The sequence below is a fragment of the Carassius carassius genome, chromosome 37 (genome assembly GCF_963082965.1).
Source record: "Carassius carassius chromosome 37, fCarCar2.1, whole genome shotgun sequence".
In the NCBI taxonomy this organism is placed as follows: domain Eukaryota; kingdom Metazoa; phylum Chordata; class Actinopteri; order Cypriniformes; family Cyprinidae; genus Carassius; species Carassius carassius.
In genome coordinates, this window is record NC_081791.1 from 19918922 (window position 1) to 19944281 (window position 25360).

At 39.9% G+C, this 25360-nt stretch overlaps 1 protein-coding gene across 2 annotated transcripts in view; it reads left to right on the forward strand.

Annotated features, from left to right (window-relative positions):
* Nucleotides 1-3575: 3575 nt before the first annotated feature.
* The window catches only part of LOC132118314 (segment polarity protein dishevelled homolog DVL-1-like), a 35442-nt gene continuing 13657 nt past the window's right edge, over nucleotides 3576-25360 (forward strand). Inside the window, exons 1-4 of one of the 2 annotated variants that reach the window (XM_059528075.1) lie at nucleotides 3576-4018; nucleotides 16495-16564; nucleotides 18496-18617; nucleotides 22025-22137. In XM_059528075.1, the coding sequence (XP_059384058.1) occupies nucleotides 3849-4018; nucleotides 16495-16564; nucleotides 18496-18617; nucleotides 22025-22137 (475 nt within the window). In that variant the 5' untranslated portion in view covers nucleotides 3576-3848. The remainder of the gene's footprint in view (nucleotides 4019-16494; nucleotides 16565-18495; nucleotides 18618-22024; nucleotides 22138-25360) is intronic. The other variant, XM_059528074.1, reaches the window with a different exon arrangement.

Here is a 25360-nt window from a genome sequence, read left to right on the forward strand (position 1 = left end):
ATTTTGTGTAATTAAGATTCATTGTTTTCATATGTTAGACATTGTCTCTATTATCAGCTCTATTATCTACATTCTTTACTTGACAAAGTGCCCAGTAACAAATGTTGAGCCCTACTGTTAGCAGATTCTTAATTGATATCATACGTCCCGCAGGAATTGGGTACTAGCTGTGTCGCTGTGCAATATTTAAAGCAAGCAATGTTTTGTAGAAAAATATTTGGTTATACAATAAGTTATGTAACTTCGGTAACATGTAAAATAAAAATACAAAATTATTAAATAATCTAGAAATCCAGTATTTTATGCCATCGGCTAAAATGTTTGCTGTAACCTGAAACTGTATAGCAATAATTCATTTGACTGCATTAGGAAGTTCATTAAACTCACAAGTTCATCCAACTCAGTTATTTCATTGTAACTTTTGAGCAGGGCATTTCAGGAGACAAATTAATGCTTTCAGTACAAACTAAACAAAGAAAAAGAATGTTCTTTGCAAAAAGTTTAAGTTGAGCCAGTGGAATCCTTCAGAATACTGAACTCCAGTAAGTTTAATACATAATAAAGGAAGTTCACTTTAACTGTCGTGTGCAGTGACACCGAGTGTGAAATGTAGAAAGTGAGCACTGAGTTTGATTGACTCTGATTGGGACATGGAGTTTGTGCGTTACTTTTGGCATAGACATGTATAGAAAGGCTAGATGGCTCAAGGCGGAGTCAGCTGTGTCGTCACTTGGCGGCCATCTTAGGTCAGGAGACTGCGCTGCTGCTCCCTGCTGCTGTGGACGGAAGGTGAGTGACATACGCCAACTAAAATGCTCGTAACTTGCTAAATTCTTGACGGATTTACAAACGGTTTGGTTTATTACAAATCTTATTAACGTGGCTATGATTTGTGCTGATGCCGATGTTTAAATTGTAGCTTCACGTTTTGAGAAACGCTTAACATTGCAGCGTAGCTGTGTGTTTCATGGCTGCCCTCTACTCTAAAGTGATACCACAGTCGACATTTTCAATTATTAACAGGTTTCCTGAGACCAACAACGTTTCTTGACAACCTAATCTTTTGTCTAAATGTCATTTTGTGGATGTGGTTGTATTTATTTGCTGGCTAGCAGTGAAGAGGTCGTAAGTGAGTCACCAAGCAATTGTAAATTGGTGGGAGAGGCAGGGTTAGTCTTTCGTTTCAACATAGCTTTGAGTTACACATGATTTCCAAGTGGTTTGGTTTCTTAAAAACATCTTTACATTTGGATTACTTCGTTGGTTTTTTGTTTACAGAACTTCTGATTACGCTTGTGGAAAATGAGAGGAGGAGAGGGAGGGAGCTGTATTGATTATATTGTATTGATGGAAAGAGTTTTGTGTCCAATTGTGTCTTAATGTTTTTATTTTTTTGTATATTTTGTATATTTTTTTTGTAAGTTTTTTCTAATTGTGTGCCTTTGGACCTAAGTAAAAAAAAACAAAAAACAAAGACCCATTTCTTTTCTCTTTATTTTACAGAATGGCAACTTGAGACAGATTTATATTATACATCAATTTACACATGTATTTAATAATGTAAATATTAGTAATAAACTAAATTGCACTATTTCATGTTTCATGTACCTTATAAATATTGACATCATTACTGTGTGTGTGTATGGGTATACCTAGTACTTTACCTGTCTAGTCTACTTAATATACTATTTTCTTAATAAACTCCGTGGCTATAATTTTTCACAAGTATGCAGTTAAATAGCCGCATCCCTGAAGTTTATGACACACCAAGCCGTTTGAAAATCGGTTGAAAATTGAGCAAAATATAGTTATTTCAGCACTACATGCACAATAGACTTTAATGTTATAACTGGACGAGCGGTCCTGTCCTAAGATGGCCGCCGTGTGACGTCGTCGGGTCCCATTGGCTCTCAGCGCCGGTAAGCTATCTAGCCTTTCTATACATGTCTATGACTTTTGGTAGCTGTACGTGTTTCCTAAAAACTTAAGGAGTACAGGAAATATAGAGAAGAACAGAGCTGCCCCCTGCTGTTAGAACATATACAGTGACATAAATCTATCTATCATCTAAATTTATGAAGTTTATAATAGTTAAACATTTAATATTTTTCATTCATGTTATTGTCCATGTTCTATTCAAATACAGAATTGAAAAACTGATTTGTAGAATTTTGCAATATAACAATACAATTAAATATAAAAGTTAATGTTATTTGTGAAAAAAAAAAGATTGTTTTGGGAATGTTCTAATCTAAGGTACATGGTTGTTGTTAAGATGATGTGATGATGTGTTTCTCACTGAATTGTGAGACAAATCTAATATGTTTGTATATTCATACAATACGTACAATTATATATTCAATATGTTTGTTTATATATGTTCATAAAGGCAAATGGAATGGAAAAATATGTTTAAAAACTGACATTAAAAAGATATTTGAAAACGTCTAACAGTAAAGCGTCTAAAAGTAAACCCCTGAAAGCAATACAAATAATTTAATTTGTAACAATTGCATAGTTCTGTATATTTTCCTATATATCTCTGACATGTTTTATAATAATAATTCATTACATTTATATAGCGCTTTTCTAGGCACTCAAAGCGCTTTACATTGTCAGGGGGTATCTCCTCATCCACCACCAGTGTGCAGCATCCACCTGGATGGTGCAACGGCAGCCATAGTGCGCCAGAACACCCACCACACACCAGCTTACTGGTGGAGAGGAGACAGAGTGATGAAGCCAATCAGTGGATATGGGGATTGTTAGGAGGCCATGATGGTCCGAGGCCAATGGGCAAATTTAGCCAGGATGCCGAGGTCACACCTCTACTCTTTTCGAAAGACATCCTGGAATATTTACTGACCACTGAGAGTCAGGACCTCGGTTTAACGTCTCATCCGAAGGACGGTGCTTGTTGACAGTATAGTGTCCCCATCACTACACTGGGGCGCTAGGACCCACACAGACCACAGGGTGAGCACCCCCTGCTGGCCTTACTAGCACCTCTTCCAGCAGCAACCTAGTTTTCTCAGTAGGTCTCCCATCCAGGTACTGACCAGGCTCAGCCCTGCTTAGCTTCAGTGGGAAACCGGTCTTGGGCTCCAGGGTGATATGGCTGCCGATGTTTGATTATATAATTAATTCTCGTTTGTATAATTTGTTCTGTTCTAAATGAACAAACAAATAAAATTACATTTAGATTTTGATGCCTCTAGTGCAAGACAAATTGTTTTTGTGATATGCAAATCTATAACATCATTGACAGTAGTTCTTCGTTTTGTTAATGTATACAGACAACAATTCCATGTTATGCCTGTTTTTATTTATTTATTTTTATGTGAACTTTTGAAATCTATTGTTTGATACCCCTTAATAAATAAACAGCCTCGAATAAATAAAAAACTTAACTTTTGCAAAGGTTAATCTTTCAAGGACATGAAGTACAGTTTTTAACAGAGTTGGCTTAGCGGAGCCACTGCAGTTCAGTCGCGGTCTGTGTTTACCGCTAGAGGGCAGCCTACCTCTACGAGAAACCTGTAATGATAAAATATCCTGAACTTCAGCTCATAGGGATATGAACCGTCCCTTCCTGTTTTACTGGCGACCAGAGAGAAACATTGACGCGGTGATAGAAACGCGCAAGCTCCGATCATGTCTGGAACCGCGCGCTCCGTCCAATACCAGGATTTTTGTTTGCCTACGTGAAACCGGCAACCAGTATTTTCGCCTTATAGCGCATATATGGCACTTGACGAGTTTTAGTCTACAAATATATTTTTAATCGCGCTGCTGCAACCCTTGCTCCTTCTTCTGTCAATAATTCTCCTACCCATATAAGCCTACTCATGGCGGAGACCAAAATAATATACCATATCGACGAAGAAGAAACCCCTTATTTAGTGAAACTGACGATTTCTCCGGAAAAAGCCACGTTGGCGGATTTTAAACATGTCCTCAACAACCGTCCGGTCCACAGTTATAAATTCTTTTTCAAATCTATGGATCAGGATTTCGGGTAAGTATGGAGAAATATGATTTGCTTATATTATAGTGTGGTTTGGTATTCAATAAACACGATCACACCCGCTATCAACTCAGCATTATGGCAGTCACATGTCTTCTAGACGCTGTCAAACCTGGAAAGCGTTTAGAACGTTTAGTTGTTCGCCACATTGTTGCTGCTGGCACCTGCTTTGAACCCGTTTTCTAAAGTGCGCGTTCTTCCGCGGGTGCGCGTGCTCGACTCAGAACCCTCCACCACTGTGGCAAGCCGCTTTAACATTTATTTTTTCCTTTAAAGTGAAAGACGGAAGTATCAAATTATCCTTATTATCAGTTTAGAGCACATGGATAACCAATAATTCTCAATGATAATCGACTTGCCGACTTTTCACCGTGGAAGGGTCGTGTCGATTGAAACATGGATGAAAAACTCATTTATATTATATATTCTTGGACTTTACAGGAGTTATGTGAATGCAAAAACCTGCTTCTTTTCATTTTTAATGTATTGTTTTCGTTATAATGTACTGATTCAAATTAGTAATAATTATTAGTTATTATTTACCTGACTTGCTGTCTGTAGTCTAAGTGTTTCCCAGGTGCACTTGAAGGCCTTACTACTAAGACTTTACATCGTTACATTTTGTAATTACTAGTAAGTAACTTAGTACTGGCTAGTATCCTTTCCATTTCAAGTTTAATTTTAAACTTTTTGTACATACTGCTACTAATTTTTTTACAAAAAAAAGTGACTAGTAACAATCATACTGAATAAGAAGAAACTCTAAAGTACTGGTGACTAAGGGTGCTTTCACACCTGTAGATCAATTGCTTTGTTCTGTTACCCGTCAGGATGGACCGACAACAGCTTATTGTGGGTTTATTGTTGTTGTTTTTTTATAGCTGTCCTTATATTCATTTGTCGTTTTGAGCAGGAGTCCAGGATTCATCAGGATTTTTTTTTTAAATGCACATACAAGGAAGAACAGCAGTAAGACGGCATAAAATGAAAGAGTGCGCTTTTATTAGCAAAACAACAAAGCTCATGGTTTTCATGGAACTTGCATATTTACTCAATACACATTATAATATAGCCTGGTTCGCTGGTTCGTTAGATTGGATTGCTTTCTCACTACAACTAAACCTCTCCAGAGTTTGTTTTAAATCAAGCCGAGACCACCTCGTTCAGGCGATCTCGGACCGATTGTTTTGGTGCAGATCTGAGCGCGATTGCCATGTTCACATATGCCCAAACTAATCGAGCTAAGGGGGGAAATAAACCAGGTTCCGAAACAATGGGCCAGGTGTGAAAACACCCTAATTGAACTATGTTGAATTACACAAATGAAGTAAGTACTAGTAGTTAGTAAAATCGAGAAAGATACCAGTCACATCATGTCACTAGTGACATCATTTTGATTTCGCAAGCAACATAGGTGTACCAGTTCTAATGCCATGAAGAAAGTTGGCGCAAAGCATTTAAATCATTTGCATTTAAAGAGACAGACATGAATAACAATGTGTTTCTGCTTCCACTCAAAATAGAGATTTTCATAATTGTATAATAAATTATCTGTGGGTTATTTTGAGCTGAAACGTCCCAAACACTTTCTGGGGACACCATAGACTTACTTTACATATTGTAAAAAGGGGCATATGAATGGCATATAAATGTATATAAATGTCTCCTTTAATGAAAAATGTTAAATAGCTTGCCACAGCACCACATATGCACTGCAACAGAGCTAATTTTGTCAACTCCAGTGGCATGCTTCAGTTGTCCACATGGTGCAAATATATCATGGTTGTTTCCTTATACAGTGTCTTGTGTTGTAACTCCATTTGACAGTGACTTGTGCTCTGGTTTCCCTTGATTTGAAACTTTTGAAGTTTAGGCCAGGCCTTCAGAGGCATCGTAATGGGAAATCTGAAAATGACATGACAAAGTCAGCCTGCTCTTTGAAAGTTTCAGCACCTTTCATAACTATAAAACTACAGCACTCTCAATTACGCTAATTAAAATTGTTCAGAATTACTTCCCAGTTAGACTGATGGGTCAGATGTAGTGACCAGTGCTGACCAGAAGAAAACATTAAACGTAATCTTTACATCTCACAGTTCCTAATTTGTTTAGACAGCAAACTCATTAGTATAGCAGATTTTCAGTCATTTTTTATCACTTCAAAATAGGACTGTAGCTATCGAATATTTTAATAATCGAGTATTCTACCAAAAATTCCATCGATTAATCGAGTAATCGGATAAAATGTGTTTTTGCTTAATTAAAGTGCAATATTAATTATGCAAGAGAAAATAAGACTCCTGGGTCTCTTAAAATGAACAACTAAGTTTCCTTTTGTAGAAATTTTTATTTTATTTTTTAAATGCATAGAATGCAATGCATACATCAAAAATAAACATTTAATTATTACCCATTGTTTCTCTGTCTGTACTTGTACTGTGAACAATGACAATAAAGTTGACAGATGAATTAAGTGCATTTAAGTGCCATTCTGGGGTTTTAAATAAAGCATTTTCTGAGATGCACATTAATCATTAAACACATAAAACATTAATTAAATTTATCTTTTAATTATTGAAAATTAAGCAAACGTAACTTTTTGGTAAACAAAGGGTATGTAATATTAAGAAATTATGTGTGATTAAACCTTAAAAAATTTTTTTGTAGTAGGCTGACATTCTGCTGATAGTAATAATAGTAATACATATCTGGCAAATACTTGTTTTTAAACTAAACCGGACTTTTATTTTGACGGGTTGACCAACCTTTACAGTTGTGTGTATGGAGATGTTGTTCATGTGTTCATGTCTTATTTAGTGAGACAGCAGACACTGAAATCACCGGAGCGTCACGCGTGCTTCAGTGTGTGTGATAAAGGAAGACGCGCTTCTGCTCCATTCATTAACAGAGACACGCAGAACATGCAGGATTCATATTTAAATAGACTGTTCCGGGCTTAATATTTACAGATATTAGTCCATATCGTGATTTGATGTAAGCGCAATGACCTATTTTTTATTAATTCATTCAACATTTGGCAAATTCTGTGCCATTCCACGTTAAAATGTAAATTTCGTTTTTATGACTGGATTCCGAGATTCCCTCCGCGTTTTCTGCATTGCGGAAATCATAGGGCCCTAGTTGAGGTATGCCAGCTCTATCTTGCAATGGACACACGCCACAACGTTCTCTTTATGTTTGCCCGCGCCCTCAAATCAAAACACTGCTGACTCCTTGCAGTATGCGATTTCGGACGCAGCGCTTGTGTCTCCTTCCACTTTGTGGGTGACGTAAGCTCGTTGTGTCACATTAAAAAAAAATAATTGCGAAAGAACCTGACGTGAGATTTAAAATAAATTAAAAGAGGCTTCAAGGCAGAGGAATTTGCCTCAATAATTTTTTGTAATCGAGTTACTCGAGGAATCGTTTCAGCCCTACTTCAAAATTATGAGCAATAGACTGAGGTTAGTTGAGGGGAATGTGAACCAGCAAGGACTCCTGTTCAAGACCAAGAAAGATAATAATAGCTATAATGATAACTATATTAGTGTTCCCGCCTTCCACAACTTCACACAGCAACATTGTTGACTGTCAGTGTTTTTATCATTCGTCAAAGAATGTGTTTCCAACAATATTGTTTATCTCTTTTGTAATCTGTCTCTATAATGTGATTTGTGAATGGTAAGTCACAGTGATGGTAAAGTGACAGTGTTCGGCCGTAATATCTTCTGTGTAATGTCATGGATGGATAAATAGATCAATTTGATCTAGGCTTCTCATGTTAACTTCTAAGGAGTCTCTGGATTGTTTATGTTCAGAGATGACTGTCTCATTTAATCTGAAAAAAGACACAGCAGGCAGAGATGTTTAGTGATATGTCTAGGATAGGAATGCTTCTCTGCAGTAGGAAATGTGGTTATTTCTCAACATTTTCATTTGTAGGCCTCTTGAATCCCACAAGGCTATTAAACTGCCATTCATCAGACCCTTTTAAACTCGCATATGCAACACAATACATGTTTGTGTTTTTTTAGCACAATCTTTCAAAAAACTAGCTTTTCCTGTTAACATAGGTTAGTTTACTAACAGCATAGCTTTCCTGTCACACCTAACACTGGGTGCACAGTTGGCCCTGGTGACCGTGAAGTAGATTGCATGAACAAACAAAGCTTGACCTTCAATGCTAGACTGCTATGGTAGGTTCTCCTTGGCTACTTTGTTGTGCTGAGTAGCAACTTGGGCCGAGCCTTATGGGTCTACATATGTTTGAGGTTAGGCTATGCGATTAATTCAGTTTTAGTTTCAATTTTGACTTTAGCTTCCAATGATTATGAAATAATCAATATAACATCAAGATCAAACTATTATTTTTATTTAATTTACAATTATGCTTTCTACCTTCCTTAAAAGCCCAAACTTAAAGCTTTCCCCCCTGATTGTTATCATTTCTCTATTTTTTTTTCATATTGTTTATAATTTTGTTTTTATTTTATTGTGGACTACTTCTCTTCAAAAATGTTTCTTAACTTACATTGATTAGTGTAGTATTTTTCTTCTGTGGTATCGAAATCATATCCAAGAATTGTGAAATTTCATTGGTATGTAAAATTGTGTTGTTATTGTCACAGTGTCTGGGTTGTGTTCCCTGGGTTTCCACTAGGTGTCCTCCTTTCTCACGGTGTCTGTCACCTTATCACTTCCTGTTCCCTTATCTGGTCACCTTCCTCCTGTTGAGTATTGATTGTTCCCCACCTGTCTCCTGTTCCCTCATTATCCTTCTGTGTATTTATACCCAGTCTGTCTGAGTCTGTGTTACGGAGTCCTTGTTTAATGTTTATAGTTATTCATGTCCGTCGCTTCTTGCCTTGCCTTGCCTTACCTTGTCTTCGTGTCTTGTTTATGTTATGTTTGGATATTCTGGTTTTGACCCTGCCTGGACTGTTTACCCCTTTGGATTACCCCTTAAATAAATGACTTACCTGCAATTGGTTCCCTCTCCTGTGTTTCCTGTATCACCGAACGTGTCATTTTTCCGTTCCCCAGCCAAGATGGCGGAGCGGCGAACCAAGTACCTTCGGTTGACCGCCCTCCGCCAAGAGGGCAATGAAGTGGGTGCCCTGGCTCAGGTGTTCTGGTCCCTGGCCGATGGCATGGGCTACAACGATGCGGCCCTCAAGGACTATTTCAATGGCGGGCTGGATGATCCAGTGTCTCAGGAGGAGATGGCGCAGTTAGAGACACTGGAATTCTGGGAATTCGTGCGCTACCTGCAGCATCGGCTTCGGTGGGATGCCCCAGCCACTTCTGTCTCTTCCGGCAGGGTGGTCGTCAGCCCAGCACCACTGCCCAGGAGGGCAACCAGCCAAGCGCCACAACCCAAGATGGCCGCCAGTCCAGCACCACTGCCCAGGATGGCTACCAGCCAAGCGCCCCAACCCAAGATGGCCGCCAGTCCAGCACCACTGCCCAGGATGGCTACCAGCCAAGCGCCACAGCACAAGATGGCCGCTAACCCAGCGCCAATGCCCAAATTGGCCACCGTTCCAGCGCCACAGCCCAAGATGGCCACCAGCCCAGCGCCAATGCCCAAATTGGCCACCGGTTCAGCGCCACAGCCCAAGATGGCCGTCAGCCTAGCGCCACAGCACAAGATGGCCGTCAGTCCAGCGCCACAGCACAAGATGGCCGTCAGTCCAGCGCCACAGCACAAGATGGCCGCTAACACAGCGCCAATGCCCAAATTGGCCACCGGTCCAGCACCACAGTACAAGATGGCCGCCAGCCCAGCGCCAATGCCCAAATTGGCCACCGGTCCAGCGCCACAGTACAAGATGGCCGCCAGCCCAGCGCCAATGCCCAAATTGGCCACCGGTTCAGCACCACAGCCCAAGATGGCCGTCAGCCTAGTGCCACAGCACAAGATGGCCGCTAACCCAGCGCCAATGCCCAAATTGGCTACCGGTCCAGCGCCACAGTACAAGATGGCCGCCAGTCCAGCGCAACAACCCCAGATGGCCGCCAGCCCAGCACCACAGTACAAGATTGCCGCCTGTCCAGAGTCATGGCCCAAGATGGCTGCTTGCCCAGCGCCGCTGCACAGGATGAGAGTCTCAGCTGACCCTCCGGAGTCGAGTGATCTTCAAGGACTGAGTCAAGTCACCGGTGATCTTCATGAACAAGGGCAAGTCACCATTGATCTTCATGAGCAAATACAAGTCACCATTGATCTTCATGAGCAAATACAAGTCACCATTGATCTTCATGAGCAAATACAAGTCACCAATGATCTTCATGAGCAGTGTCAAGCCAGCACCAATCTTCTGGAGTCCAGTAAGGACACCAGGGGATTACCAGAGTTTCGTCGTCCCATTGGTCCAGCCGCACGGAGGTCTGCTCCGCCTTGGGGGGCTCTGATCCTGACCACATGGCTGTGGTGGTCTTCTGTTCCGCCCGGGGGGCCTTCCGCCCTGACCACACGGTTGTGGGGGTCTTCCGCTCCGCCCTGGAGGACTCTGGCTTCGTCCACAAGGACGTGGTGGTCTTCTGCTCTGCCCTGGGGGGCTTCTGTCCTGACCACACGGTTGTGGTGGTCTTCTGCTCCACCCTGGGGGGCTTCCGCCTTGACCACACGGCTATGGTGGTCTTCTGCTCCGCCCTGGGGGGCGCCACATGATGTCCTTCATGGATTTCTGTTTTGTGTTTCTTGGTTTTTGTTATGTTTCTGTCTGTTCCCCTCAGTGAGTCTGGCCCTCCATCCCTCCCCCTGAACCTCCTCCGGTCCTCCTCTCTCCTGGTCTCCCTGTTTTGTGTTTTCAATTCTGGTGCCTGTTCCCCATGTTTTTTGTTTTTTTTTTGTTTCTGGCCCTCCGTCCCTCCCCCTGAGCCTCCACCTGTCCGCCTCCCTCCTGGTCTCTGTTTTGTGTCTGTCGTGGAGCGTCTGGGAGCCGCTCCGTAGAGGTGGGGTACTGTCACAGTGTCTGGGTTGTGTTCCCTGGGTTTCCACTAGGTGTCCTCCTTTCTCACGGTGTCTGTCACCTTTTCACTTCCTGTTCCCTTATTTGGTCACCTTCCTCCTGTTGAGTATTGATTGTTCCCCACCTGTCTCCTGTTCCCTCATTATCCTTCTGTGTATTTATACCCGGTCTGTCTGAGTCTGTGTTACGGAGTCCTTGTTTAATGTTGATAGTTATTCATGTCCGTCGCTTCTTGCCTTGCCTTGCCTTACCTTGTCTTCGTGTCTTGTTTATGTTATGTTTGGATATTCTGGTTTTGACCCTGCCTGGATTGTTTACCCCTTTGGATTTCCCCTTAAATAAATGACTTACCTGCAATTGGTTCCCTCTCCTGTGTTTCCTGTATCACCGAACGTGACAGTTACAGCAATCTTTTGTCCATCAAAATATACTTGCTATATATCACTATTATGAAAATTAAAGAGCACTCATAAGATTTAGGTCTCCTAATCATGTTTTTAAAAAATCATGATTGCGATATTGAGCAAAGTAATCCTGATTGTGATTTTTGCCCTAACCAAGCAGCCCTGCTTTGAGGTTCAGTATGCTGACTACTAAACCATGAGTCCCAACTTGGATCTGGACACATTTCAGAACCATAAATGCATCCCAGGGGGAGTTGATTTATTTTGTCTGCAGCTAAATGTGGCGAACATTATTTTTAGACAGCCTCGCATTGTTCATTCTTCAACCATTCATAAAGCAGGAAGAAATCCAACCAGCACACCTCTTTTGAGATTTCAAATGCACAAAAATGGGGCTCTGTATTGCTGGTTAGTTAACATTTACATTTACAGATCAGCAATAAGATGATCCTATGAACTCTGGGATAGCGTAGAGAAAGACCACTTATTATCACATCATAACTAGCCCTACAGTGTCCAACATAAACATTGCTTATAGCCCTATTACTGCCATAGATCCCTACTGTGTGTGTCCTCCATAACGATCAACAACATTCTGCTGCTTCTGATAATATTTTTCTGATATTATCCACTGCAGTCTGTTAACTGCCTTTGAGGAGAGACAGCAGTGCAGACACCCAAACATCATCTCTCAGAGGGCTGATGCATTCCAGTTACCTCCATTTCACTGCTTCCGCTGCATGTGAATGTTGGAAAACATAATCTTAAATAAATCTGATGTGTTTAACAAGATATCAGTGGAGCGAATGAATGAAGCGTATGAATAATGATCCAGATGGATTTCATTGGCTTTTAAGAAGCCTTTGTTCAGTACATGTTGTGTACAGAGCGCTTGTGTTTTAACTAATGGTTACGCTGTAATGAATTCCTCAGTGTCAGGCCAAGTTGATGTATTTTTTATTAGAGCCCCATTGACTTCACAGAAAGATTTCAGTTGTGTTTAATTTTTAAAGTGCTGCTGTCACGTGTTGTGGTTGGCATTTGACTGGAAGTGATATGGAAGTGCCTCTCTTTTCTTTACAGCTTGTAGGTGAAATAAAAAGCATTTAGTGAAATAATTTCATGATCTCATTTGCTGACTGATTATCAGGCATTAATTGGACTGGATTGGCCCACATTATTTGTTATAGGATCGTGCTGAGCTCTGCTGCAGCTCACATAAGGAAAGGTCTCGCATCACAGGAAATCCCTGAAGTAGATAAATGATATCATGACCATGTGGTTGCTAGTCAGAAAAACCCTATACATTTCAGAAGAAAGGCATGTGCATGGTTATATATTGATTTTCATCTGTTAGAGCTCAGTGTGAATGTCATCACTGGTGCTTGCATCACTATTTACTGTTTCAACTAACCATAATTATTAAACTCAGACTGTTTGGGCTACAAATATCAATTGTACATTAAATTGTGGGGCTTTTTGAGAAGTTTGCTTTTTTTTAGTGCTGTCAAACAATTAATCATTATTAATCACATTCAAAATAAAAGTTATGCTGTTTATATTATGTATATATTTATATATATAAATATATATATATATATATATATATATATATATATATATATATATATATATATATATATATATATATTTTTTTTTTTAATATTTATTTCAGTTTTAGTCCTTGTTCATTAAATGTATTTCAGATAGTTGCCAAGGCAGCATTTGTACTTTTATTTTTGAAGTTAGTTTTTCTTTTAATAATCATATTTTACAGCAACAATTTGGCAACCATCCCTAGCATGCTAGCATCATCCTGGGTAGTTTAGCACAGGCTAGAACTGCTCCAACTGTAAATATAGTTTTGCTTGTATATACACCCAAAAATGTTGTTTTCTTTCATGTTGTTCCAAAAACATTGGACCACATTGACTTTAATTGCAGTATTTTTCTAAATATCTTTTGTGTCACACAGAAGTTGGAATGACAAGTAAATGACGACAAAACTTTAATTGGGTGAACTATCCTTTTAAGAAAGCTTGTTAGCTAGTTTCAAGACATCTTTAAGCTTAAAGCTGATATTATTACCCAGAAGAACAGATTTATAGTCCAGTGTATAACCAAAGGGCGTTACCTCACAGGTTTGGACAAACCACACTTCCTTATGGCCACCCCCACACTTCTAGCTGTATGTTGCTGTATATTGTAAAGATCTCTTGAGAGGACACAAACACTTCCTACTCATGACTAGAGTTACACCCTGGTTTCCTGTGCTGGGCTCAGGGCCCTCGAACAGACTGTGGCAGCTCTCCTTGTTTTGTTACTCTTCCGACAAGCCCGTGTTATCGTCATCCTTCAGTCCCACTCAACTCACCTCCTCGGTCTCACAGCTGTGTGGGTGATGTGACCTGGCAGTTCTGGAGGAGTGGAGAGGAAGACGTTATAATTACGACTTATGGAGTTCTGCCAACACATTTTAGCACTGTACAATATTGATTTTTGTTATGGTCAAAATATGATTAGAGATATTACATAATTTTGTTTTATTTATTCATTTAGCAGATGCGTTAATCCAGTGGGGATTTGGAGGAAATCTGCAACTCAGGCATTTAATCTTAAAGAGACAGCAACACAAGAACTTAACAGGTTTAAAATTGTTAAAAAATTAGTTAATGTATAAAGTAGTTACAAAAAACGGAGAGGATGCTGCTGCAAAGAGCAAGTTTGATGTAGGCAAACCTGGAGGTCTAATTAGCGCTGTGTTCCCTCGGGAACTTCTAATGGGTTTTTAGAGTGGCTGTGTTCGATTTATGATTGAAATAAGATCTGTGGTTACACTACTTAAAGACATTGTTCCTTTAATAATCTATAACATCAGTTGCACACTGTCATACCTTAGATGTGAACTTTGTAACCTTTCCAGGATGTTTCTTCTGACAATTGTTAATGCATTTGTTATTTGAAGAATTTGAGAAATGTTTGAATTCATGTTGATCCGTCACTTTTGATTGTTGGTGCTAAGCTTTGGGATCTTTCTGAAAACTAGGTTGGGAACAGAGGAAATATACAGGTTTATATGCAGCCTGACCAGTGTTGTCCGATTCCCAAACAAATGACTGATAAAAAAAATTGATCATTTTTTATGTGTTATTTTGTGAATCAAACAAAAACAGCACAGTAGTGCAATTCTTAAATAAATGTCTTTTTAAGGACTCTTTTAAGTGAAATCTGAAACATATAGCACAACCGGGATAGTAAGATTCCCAAACAGTTTCTCTCACAAAGCAGTGAATCGAGTAAATACAGAGCATTCAGTATAGCCTGACTCATGAACAAATGAATCTAATGAACCGGTTCTTTTTAGCAAATCAGGCAACATAACCATCGTAATCTGATTCTTTAACAAATTACTCTCATGATCTGGCTCTTTTTTTTGTGAATCATTAACGTACAGTATGGCCAGTGTATATAGATTCCCAAACAAATAACTCTTTTTAATGAATCAATGATAATTATATCAGTCAGATGGGTTGGTGAACACACAGTTTAAGACTCACTATGCAAATATGTTCTATTTAATAATTTTATCAGGTCAGTTATTAGATTGCATTTAGACAGTATTGAAGTTATGTAAAATAAGTTAATATGTAAAAAAAGAAAAGAAAAAAGCCTTTTAAAATATTTTTCTGATTTGTCATACCATCCATCCATCCATCCATCCATCCATCTTCTTCCGCTTATCCGGGGCCGGGTCGCGGGGGCAGCAGTCTAAGCAGAGAACCCCAGACTTCCCTCTCCCTAGACACTTCCTCCAGCTCTTCTGGGGGGACACCGAGGCGTTCCCAGGCCAGCCGGGAGACATAGTCTCTCCAGCGTGTCCTAGGTCTTCCCCGGGGTCTCCTCCCAGTGGGATGCGCCCGGAACACCTTCCCGGGAAGGCGTCCAGGAGGCACCCGGAACAGATGCCCGAGCCACCTCAGCTGACCCCTCTCTATGTGGAGGAGCAGCGGCTCTACTCTGAGCTCCTCCCGGGTGACTGAGCTTCTCACCCTATCTCTAAGGGATCGACCAGCCGCCCTGCGGAGAAAGCTCATTTCGGCCACCTGTATCCGGGATCTTGTCCTTTCGGTCATGACCCAAAGCTCATGACCATAGGTGAGAGTAGGAACGTAGATTGACCGGTAAATCGAGAGCTTCGCCTTGCGGCTCAGCTCTTTCTTCACCACGACAGACCGGTACATCGACCGCATTACTGCAGAAGCTGCACCGATCCGTCTGTCAATCTCCCGTTCCATCCTTCCCTCACTCGTGAACAAGACCCCAAGATACTTAATCTCCTCCACTTGAGGCAGGAACTCTTGTCATACCATCAGTTGAAATCTAAATGATCTGATTTTAATAGTTCAGTTACGGATACATTGTGCATCCCCAGTAATCCTGTTTTGTCAGGCTACAAATGGAGCCTTAAGGGATTTTGTGAGTCTCATGTGGTTTGTATGTGTGTGTATGGACTAGGCCTGTGCACAGTGACAGGAGACCAGCAGGTGTGTGACTGCTGAACCTCGACTGGGAGGGTTAAAGGGTAACTGTGTGGTATTTATGTAGGGAATTTACAGCCTGGGATGGACACTCTGCTAACACACTCACTCTATTAATAACCTCCTGAGACCTGACACCCTTGCTGCATCTTTCACACATATACATGTACCCACACTTGAGTGTATATATGTACAGTCCCTCAATACTCATAAACACTCACACACTTAGAGAAACTTTAGATCTACATTTATATTAAGCCACTGTATCAGTGCAGCAGCAGCAGTTTTAGTAGGTAATCTGGAATGTGCATGGGGTACTAATGAGGCCCGTTGTAAAACAGAGTAGTTTTCAGCAGAGAAGTCGGTCAACAGGGGCATTCAGCATTCTCATCATGAGTAGCCAGCAGTTGAGAGCTAAGTGGAAAATTCCGCTGTTTGAGCGTGACATGCTTTCAGTATAGCTCAGCTTTTGCAAATAGACGGGAAAAATCCCGTGCAATCCTGGGTGCTGCTCTCACAGAGTCCCTAACAGTTTGTGTTCTTTCCCGCAGAGTCGTCAAAGAAGAAATCTCTGATGATAACGCCAAACTGCCCTGCTTCAACGGCAGAGTGGTCTCCTGGGTAAGTGAGATGGATGGTGCCCTCCTCTCTGTATTGGACAGATTGTGACATCATGAAATATCAGACTATCAACCCTGCTGAAAAAAACCCTTCTTAAAACAGCCTAAGCTTATTTGATGGTCTCTCAGGCCAGTCTGTCGGCTAGTTTTAGAGGAACAAGCAGAGAGAATAAATTCCTGAATGAATGATTCTTATGAACTGGTTCTTTTTAGTGAATCAGAGAAATAGAATGGGACCAGTGTAGTCTGATTCCTGAACAAATTAAATTTATGAACCACTTCTTTTTATTAAAACAAACGAATGCAGTGCTATCAGTGTAGTCCGATTACGAACAAGTGACTCTTGTGAACTAGGACTTTTTAGTGAATAAACCAATAAAGCGCAACTAATGTTGTCCGATTATTGAATTAATGTCTTTTATGAACTGGTTTATTTTAGTGAATCAAACTAATTCAGTGCGACCAGTGTAGTCTGATTCTTGAACAAGTGACTCTAATGGACTATTTATTTTAAGCGAATAAACCAATACAGCATGACCAGTGTAGTCCAGTTTCCTGAACATTTGACTCCTTTGAGCTGGTTCTTTTCAGTGAATAAATCAATACAGCGTGACTGACCAGTGTAGTCCGATTCCTCAGTGACTTTTATGAACCAGCTCTTTTTAGTGAATTAAATACATTCAGGCATTTTTTAGTTGGCCAACCAGGTAAATAGATAAATACAGGCTTGGTTAGGCTGGGAGACCATCTCAAACCAGTTTAAACCAGAAAACCAGCATTCTTAATACATACTCCTGGTTTTATTGTAAACAGTTGATGTTGTATATACAAATTATGTTTATATTTATAATCTTTGATTAAAATGTTAGACTTGCTTTGTCTCTGAAACTTTTTGTTTTGTGTGATGACACTGAAGCCTTTTAATTATTTCCCTTTTCAAGATCTAATCACTACTCAATGGATTAAAATCAAGTCCGCTCTGACATTTTTGTTGTTGAATATGTCACGTTACAAAAGTAAATGGGACGGCAGTCTGAATTAAACTCTGTGACCTAATTTGTAGAGTAAACTTCATACAAACACAGGACTGTTTAAATATTTACACATGATAGTGGCAGCAAAAGCAAAGCATAATAATTAATCTGATAACTGCCTAATACACATCTACACTCCTACAAGCAGGTGTTATTCCCATAGTGTTGTGTAGAGTTGATGTGAGGTGCAAAGTACAGATTAGTGGACTCCAGCGAGCCTCCAGCTGCAGAGAGCTGCACAGACATGCTGAGATACATGACATTGAGCTGTGCTGCACTAAAATATGTGCTTCACTGCCTGCTGTCCAAACATGGAGACCTTCAGTATACCATAACAGGATCACTGCTTTATCATAGTGCATTGGATTTCTGCCTTACTTCAAAGTTTTATCATTGGCTTGTGCAGAGAAAATGAACAACAGTGTTTAGAGCTATATCCTCAGGTATCCACATCTACCAGCCATTATTTGGATCATGAAAGCACTTAAGCACATCATAAGGCCCCTTTTTTGTCCCTGATAGAATGAGGTGGAGGAGTCGGACTACTCATAGAAATATTTGCTATTCTATTGCATGAAATTTAACTGGATCAACATGATTTGTGTGTGTGTGATTTGAGCAAAGTATGCATCAATAATGACTCCATTGTGGTCATATTTTATTGCTGATTTGAAATATGCTGAAATAGCGGCTCAGGGCTTTTATAGAGAAGCCTGCCAAGTGAACTGACTTGCTTAAAAGTGTCCATGTTTCACACTCCTGTCTGCTCTAACAAATGCACTCTCTTCTCTTCCATCTGCTGGTCTACTTATTTATGCAGGGCTAGTAGTTAGTCTGGAGTTTCTTCCTGAAGCCTTTGTGGGTAATTGTATGTATGTCTGTGTGTGTTTGGCTGTAGTTGGTGTTAGCTGAAGGCACACACTCGGATGGGGGATCTCAGTGCACAGAGATCCACAAAGAGCTGCCACCACCCTTGGAGCGAACTGGAGGGATCGGAGATTCCAGACCCCCCTCTTTCCAGTGAGTAATGCCATGCAAATAATTTATCTGACATCTATTACTCACTTTTTTAGGCCCGTAGTAAACCAGTGAAGTCAGAGAAGGACACTTATCCAATAATAACTGGATATATGACAAATAAAGATTTAATGTAATGTATGTATAAATTTAAGTCGGTAAATGTAATGTATAAATTTAAGTCGGAGGGTCAAGTTATTCATGTTGTTTTCATGTATTTTGTATAACCATTTGAATATGCATGAGACCCATGTACACATCTTAAAAGTTTTCAAACATACACTGTTGTTCAAAAGCATCCTCAATTTACAGCATTTTTGCACAAGTGCCTAAAACTTTTAACAGTTCTTACAATATGCATATGCATTGGATTGCATATATGCATATGCATTGCTGTTTTGAATAACCAGACAAATACATCTGCAAATGTATGCATGAATTCATGAAAACACACACACACACACACACACACACACACACATACACATTTTTGACAAGCATTAAAAAACCCACTGATTTGATTATGAGTTTTTGAGCACCGTCACAGCAGTAGCAGATGTCTGTTATCCAGCTGGAGGGAAAATATCATTCTTGTCCTTCCGGGAGCTACACGTGTGAATCCCAGTCAAATTCCAGCGCCTGTCTCTTGAGCTGCATTCTAACAGAACACATGTTTGCCTCACAAAGTTCAGTGTGTTTTTTGTTTTGCCAGCATTCATGTGCTTAGGTCTTTAACCAGTCATGTAGCAATGCCTTCATCCACTCATACACAGCTGCCCACATAATAATTCATATTCTTGGGCAAATAGCAGTTATATCTTTCATAACATCAATATTTGTTTTAGCGATAGTCGTGTCGGATTCATGAACGAATCATTCTTGAACCAATTTTTTCGAATGATTTTCTTAAATGGACTGTTTCTTTTGTATCTCTTTGCAAACACACTGATTAAATATTCTCTTTGTTCATACTGAATATGTTGAAGGCTAAATTTAGATCAACCAGCTCAAGGGAAATTTTACAACAGCCTTTCTTTGTGAATCTGTTGCACCGGTTTCACTTTTGTGAAAGTCCTGCGATTTATTTATCTAATGTTTGACTTTCAGACTGTTTTTGTGTGTGTGTGTAACCTTCTCACCTCTCTCCAAAATTCTCACCACTTGTTTTCTTAAGTGTCTAGTGCCATCTAGTGCCAGAACATGTGAAGGTGAACCACAGAACACTTCCTTTCTTGTCTCCAACAGACTACCAGCCAATTTTACTTGAAATTAATATGTATGTTTCTCCCACAAGAAATCTTCCTCATTTCCATTATAAAAGCTTCACTGTAAGCATTAGTAAGTAACCAAATGTTATCCTCCGCCTGCTCTCTTAGTGCTGTGCATTATTTGTTGGTCCTGCTGAATACATTTGGTAGGGTGAGGAGAGTATGTTTTTGGCTGTCCCTTGAGCAGCTAATCCGGATTAGTGGACATTAAAAGCACCCGTCTCTGTTGCCCCGCGGGCTCTGTGGGGTGATACAGCTGCCTCGGTCTCCCCCCAGGACTGAACTGTCCGTCTGCCTGCAGCCCCCTGTAAATGAAATGTGCAATAAATGCATCAGTTGGTATTTAATATCATTGTAAGATAAAAATGTATTTTACAGTGATTTCAGAATTTTGTTCATTATTTCTTTCTTGTTTTTTTTAAATTACACAAGAATTTGTATTTTGCTGTGCTAATTATTCATGATTATATAAAGGCATCATTACACAGCTGAGTTAAGACTGCTCAGTGCCTGCTCAAAATTCAGTGTAAAAACACAAAGCCAGACTAAATAATGCCTTTTCTGTGTTCAGTTTGAATTGCTGTGTAAATTGCAGTGTCTAAGCAGCATTAAAAAGCCTCTGTGCCACCTTTGCCATTAGAAGCTTTTTATTATTTAGCTTTGTTTCTCTCTTCAGTTTGGTCTCACATTTACATTACATTTATTCATTTAGCTGACGTTTTTTTATCCAAAGCGACTTACAATTGCTATATATGTCAGAGGTCGCACGCCTCTGGAGCAACTAGGGTTAAGTGTGTTGCTCAGGGACACATTGGTGTCTCACAGTGGATTTGAACCCGGGTCTCTCACACCAAAGGCATGTGTCTTATCCACTGCACCAACACCACCCCTCTCAACACAGACCTGTGTCACAGTCTTAATCGTTGATTATATGCATGGATACTGGTGTATTAGTTGATGTGCTTTAGGTAAATTATCACCATACTGCTGAAGTAACAGGCATATCCAGCAGAGAGAGACATAAGCACACTGTGTTTCATTTGAGCTACTTGTGCTTGAGGGGTGGGACTTTCCTTTTTGGTATGTGGATGCAAGTTAAGATACAATTTTCTGGCTCGAAATCATTCAAGCATTATCTGTTTGTTTTGTTTAAATGATAATTTCCCCTTAATAGTATCCTAACATTACAAAAGTTTTTCAAGTTTCTTATCCATGAGCCGGTTGAATTGATTATTATTTTGCAGAGCTCAGTGGATATTCACAAGCCTTGTAATGTAACTACATACGTAACTACATTTTTCTGTATATTTGTTCTCTTTGGGCTCATATATATATATATATTATAGAAAACAAATTTGAAATACAGAGAATAATGGGAGCACCTAAACTGAGGATTTGTGAATTAAGATGTGAATACATGTCAGTTGTTATACACTGCTTTCAAATGAAATTCTAATTTAGATGGGTGAATCTATTTCTGTAAATATCCTGGAAATTGAACCAGTGATCCTGGATGCATGTTTTTATGCTAAAATACACACATACTTTCTCAGCCTCAAAGTCATTATGCTATCTGTTTTTATCATTTTTTTTCCAGAGTACTCTTACGAACATAACAACTTTTTTCTCACGTGTTATCATATGTGAGCATCTTTGCATGTGTCACAGAGAGCTGTTCTCACCAACCTCATGTTTCTTTTCTGCCCTGAGCATTCTAAGAACTCTGCTAGAATAACTAGCCTTTGGCATCTTCGTATATACTTATTCAATCCCACACTGCACAACGGCCCCATTTACCCCCAACCTGCTCTTCTGGGGCCCAACCGCAGCCCTGCAGGATTTGAAACTCCTAGCCTGCAGTTAATCTCAGATGCTCCTAAACAATTTTTTATCATACATTCTCAGCTTTGAATAACTAGTGACAGCTGCTGAAAATGCTCGGCTGTAAATCATGTACTCCTACACAATAAAATATCTGTTGGCGATGAAATTGAATGTAGGTAATCATAATTTCCAAAGATTTCCCTGAACAATTTCCCTACTTTGGCGGCCAAGTGTATTATGATTCAGCATAATAGAGATGGTTTTGATACTGTATAATAAAGACTTCTCTCTTTTTGTGTGTGCGTATGTGTGTACTAGTGCCAATGCAGTGAGCATTCGGGATGGATTGGACACAGAGACGGGGACGGAGTCTCTCCAGAGCCAGCGGAGAGAGCGTGAGAGGGAGCGAGCTCACAGGAGGGCACGAGATAGTGAGTGACTTTGAAAAACACTCAGCAAAACAGACCTGTTCTCACACTATACACATCAGATTTCGTGTGAAAGGGATCAGGAAACATATGATACATATGACATTATTTGTAAAGAGAGTTCTTGCCCCAGGTGTCTTCCCCCGGCGTTGAGTGTCTAGCAGGAGAATGAAATATTCCAACCCTAGACACGTGAGACAAAAAAACTGCTTTTTAGTTGGTAAATGTGATGTTTTAGGACTGCTACTGCTAAGGTAACAATTTATAGATGGGCCAATAAAAAACTTTTCACATGATGCTTCAGAAATCATTCAGAATTAATGTTTTGATGGTTTGGTGCTCAAAAACAATATGTCTTATTATCAGTGTTAAAAACAGACATTTTGTGATGTGATTTGTAATGTGATAATGTTTTTTCAGAATTCTTTGAATAAATAGTTCAAAAGAAGAGCATTTATGTGAAATAGAAATCTGGTGCAAAATGATATGGCTTTACTGTCCCTTTCGATCAGTTTTAATAATTATTTGCTGAATAAGATCTTGTTCTTAAAAAATACAAAACCCTTTGAATGGTAGTGTATGACAGTTTTCCCAAAAAGTTAATAAATAATGACATTTTTCTCTAATACTCCTTTAATGTCATCACTTCAACTCTCCAAGCTCTAAAGTTTGCTGCAGTGTGTTGCAGGACGTGGTTGATTACCCCCCCAGCGTGTCCCCATTCTGTGGTTGTTTGCTGGAAGTTTGCTTGTTTTAAACCAGAACATAAAGTTTGTTTTTGTTGGTGTGCATGCTGACTTGAGCTCTGGGTAAAGAGAGGTCACTTGGAAGTATAAAAGCTTCCTTTTGCATGGAAAAGTGTTCTGTCATCTGCAAAGAATGTTCTTGGCTCATTGTTTCTATTGCCTGCAGTGAGGAAAGATTAAAGATGTGTGTGTTGTAAGTAGAATTTAAGGTGATTGAGAAAGTCCCAGATATGTCTAGAAAATCTACATTGCTGAAGCTGATTATCAAAGTTGTATTTCCTCCGTCTCTGTCAGTTTAGGAAAGTACAAGATTGCTTCCTTCTCATACTATCTGATGTATGTATTTGTGGAAGCCCCGCTGTTTCTCCAGTTCTGTCCACTGGAATAATTTTATGCGCTTCCTCTCTATTTCTCCTGCTGTTTGCACCTCATTAGTGCCAGGCGCATTAATTAGTGCAGCTTCATTAGCAGCAACACCGTCAGACACAAAAGACCGATGGAGGTATTTGTGTGTGTGCTCGCTAAAGATACTGATTTATAGATATTGGTTGAACCTCTGTTTCTGACTGTCTGTTAAATACATCAGACCCCATGGAGTGCTTCTGTATTGTCAGTACTTTCAGTTAGTTGCTCCCCAACACTTGATGGTTTAATGGTTCTGATCCACACTGTATTCAGGTTTTTTGAGTCTGTCTCTGAAGGAAAGCATCTATTCATTTAGTGTCTGTATGTCTGGAGCAGTCGTGTAGCTGTGCTGTGTGTCTCTGGAGGTTTTGGATGTAGAGCATGTGAGAAATGTGTCAGGTCAGCTCCCCTTTTCTTCTCCAGAAATAGTCTTGCATAGTAGAGCAGTTAAGCCCAGAAAGTTATCATGATAGAGCATTCAGTCATTGTAAAGACTAACACTTATGTTTTCTGATGATCAATGTTTTAAAATCTATATTAATAACACACAGGCATGTATTTATGTATGAATGTATATATATATATATATATATATATATATATATATATACAGTATATATACAGTCGTGGCCAAAGGTTTCGAGAATTACATAAATATTGGAAATTGGAAAAGTTGCTGCTTAAGTTTTTATAATAGCAATTTGCATATACTCCAGAATGTTATGAAGAGTGATCAGATGAATTGCATAGTCCTTCTTTGCCATGAAAATGAACTTAATCCCAAAAAAACCTTTCCACTGCATTTCATTGCTGTCATTAAAGGACCTGCTGAGATCATTTCAGTAATCGTCTTGTTAACTCAGGTGAGAATGTTGACGAGCACAAGGCTGGAGATCATTATGTCAGGCTGATTGGGTTAGAATGGCAGACTTGACATGTTAAAAGGAGGGTGATGCTTGAAATCATTGTTCTTCCATTGTTAACCATGGTGACCTGCAAAGAAACGCATGCAGCCATCATTGCGTTGCATAAAAATGGCTTCACAGGCAAGGATATTGTGGCTACTAAGATTGCACCTAAATCAACAATTTATAGGATCATCAAGAACTTCAAGGAAAGAGGTTCAATTCTTGTAAAGAAGGCTTCAGGGCGTCCAAGAAAGTCCAGCAAGCGCCAGGATCGTCTCCTAAAGAGGATTCAGCTGCAGGATCGGAGTGCCACAGTGCAGAGCTTGCTCAGGAATGGCAGCAGGCAGGTGTGAGCGCATCTGCACACACAGTGAGGCCAAGACTTCTGGAAGATGGCCTGGTGTCAAGAAGGGCAGCAAAGAAACCACTTCTCTCCAAAAAAAACATCAGGGACAGATTGATCTTCTGCAGAAAGTATAGTAAATGGACTGCTGAGGACTGGGGCAAAGTCATATTCTCTGATGAAGCCCCTTTCCGATTGTTTGGGGCATCTGGAAAAAGGCTTGTCTGGAGAAGAAAAGGTGAGCGCTACCATCAGTCCTGTGTCATGCCAACAGTAAAGCATCCTGACACCATTCATGTGTGGGGTTGCTTCTCATCCAAGGGAGTGGGCTCACTCACTATTCTGCCCAAAAACACAGCCATGAATAAAGAATGGTACCAAAACACCCTCCAACAGCAACTTCTTCCAACAATCCAACAACAGTTTGGTGAAGAACAATGCAACAATGCAATACTTCATAAACCCGATTGAGCACCGTGCCATAAGGCAAAAGTGATAACTAAGTGGCTCGGGGACCAGAATGTTGAAATTTTGGGTCCATGGCCTGGAAACTCCCCAGATCTTAATCCCATTGAGAACTTGTGGTCATTCCTCAAGAGGCGGGTGGACAAACAAAAACCCACTAATTCTGACAAACTCCAAGAAGTGATTATGAAAGAATGGGTTGCTATCAGTCAGGATTTGGCCCAGAAGTTGATTGAGAGCATGCCCAGTCGAATTACATTTAGTTATTTATATATATATATATATATATATATATATATATATAGATATAGATATATATATATATATATATATGTGTGTGTGTGTGTGTGTGTGTGTGT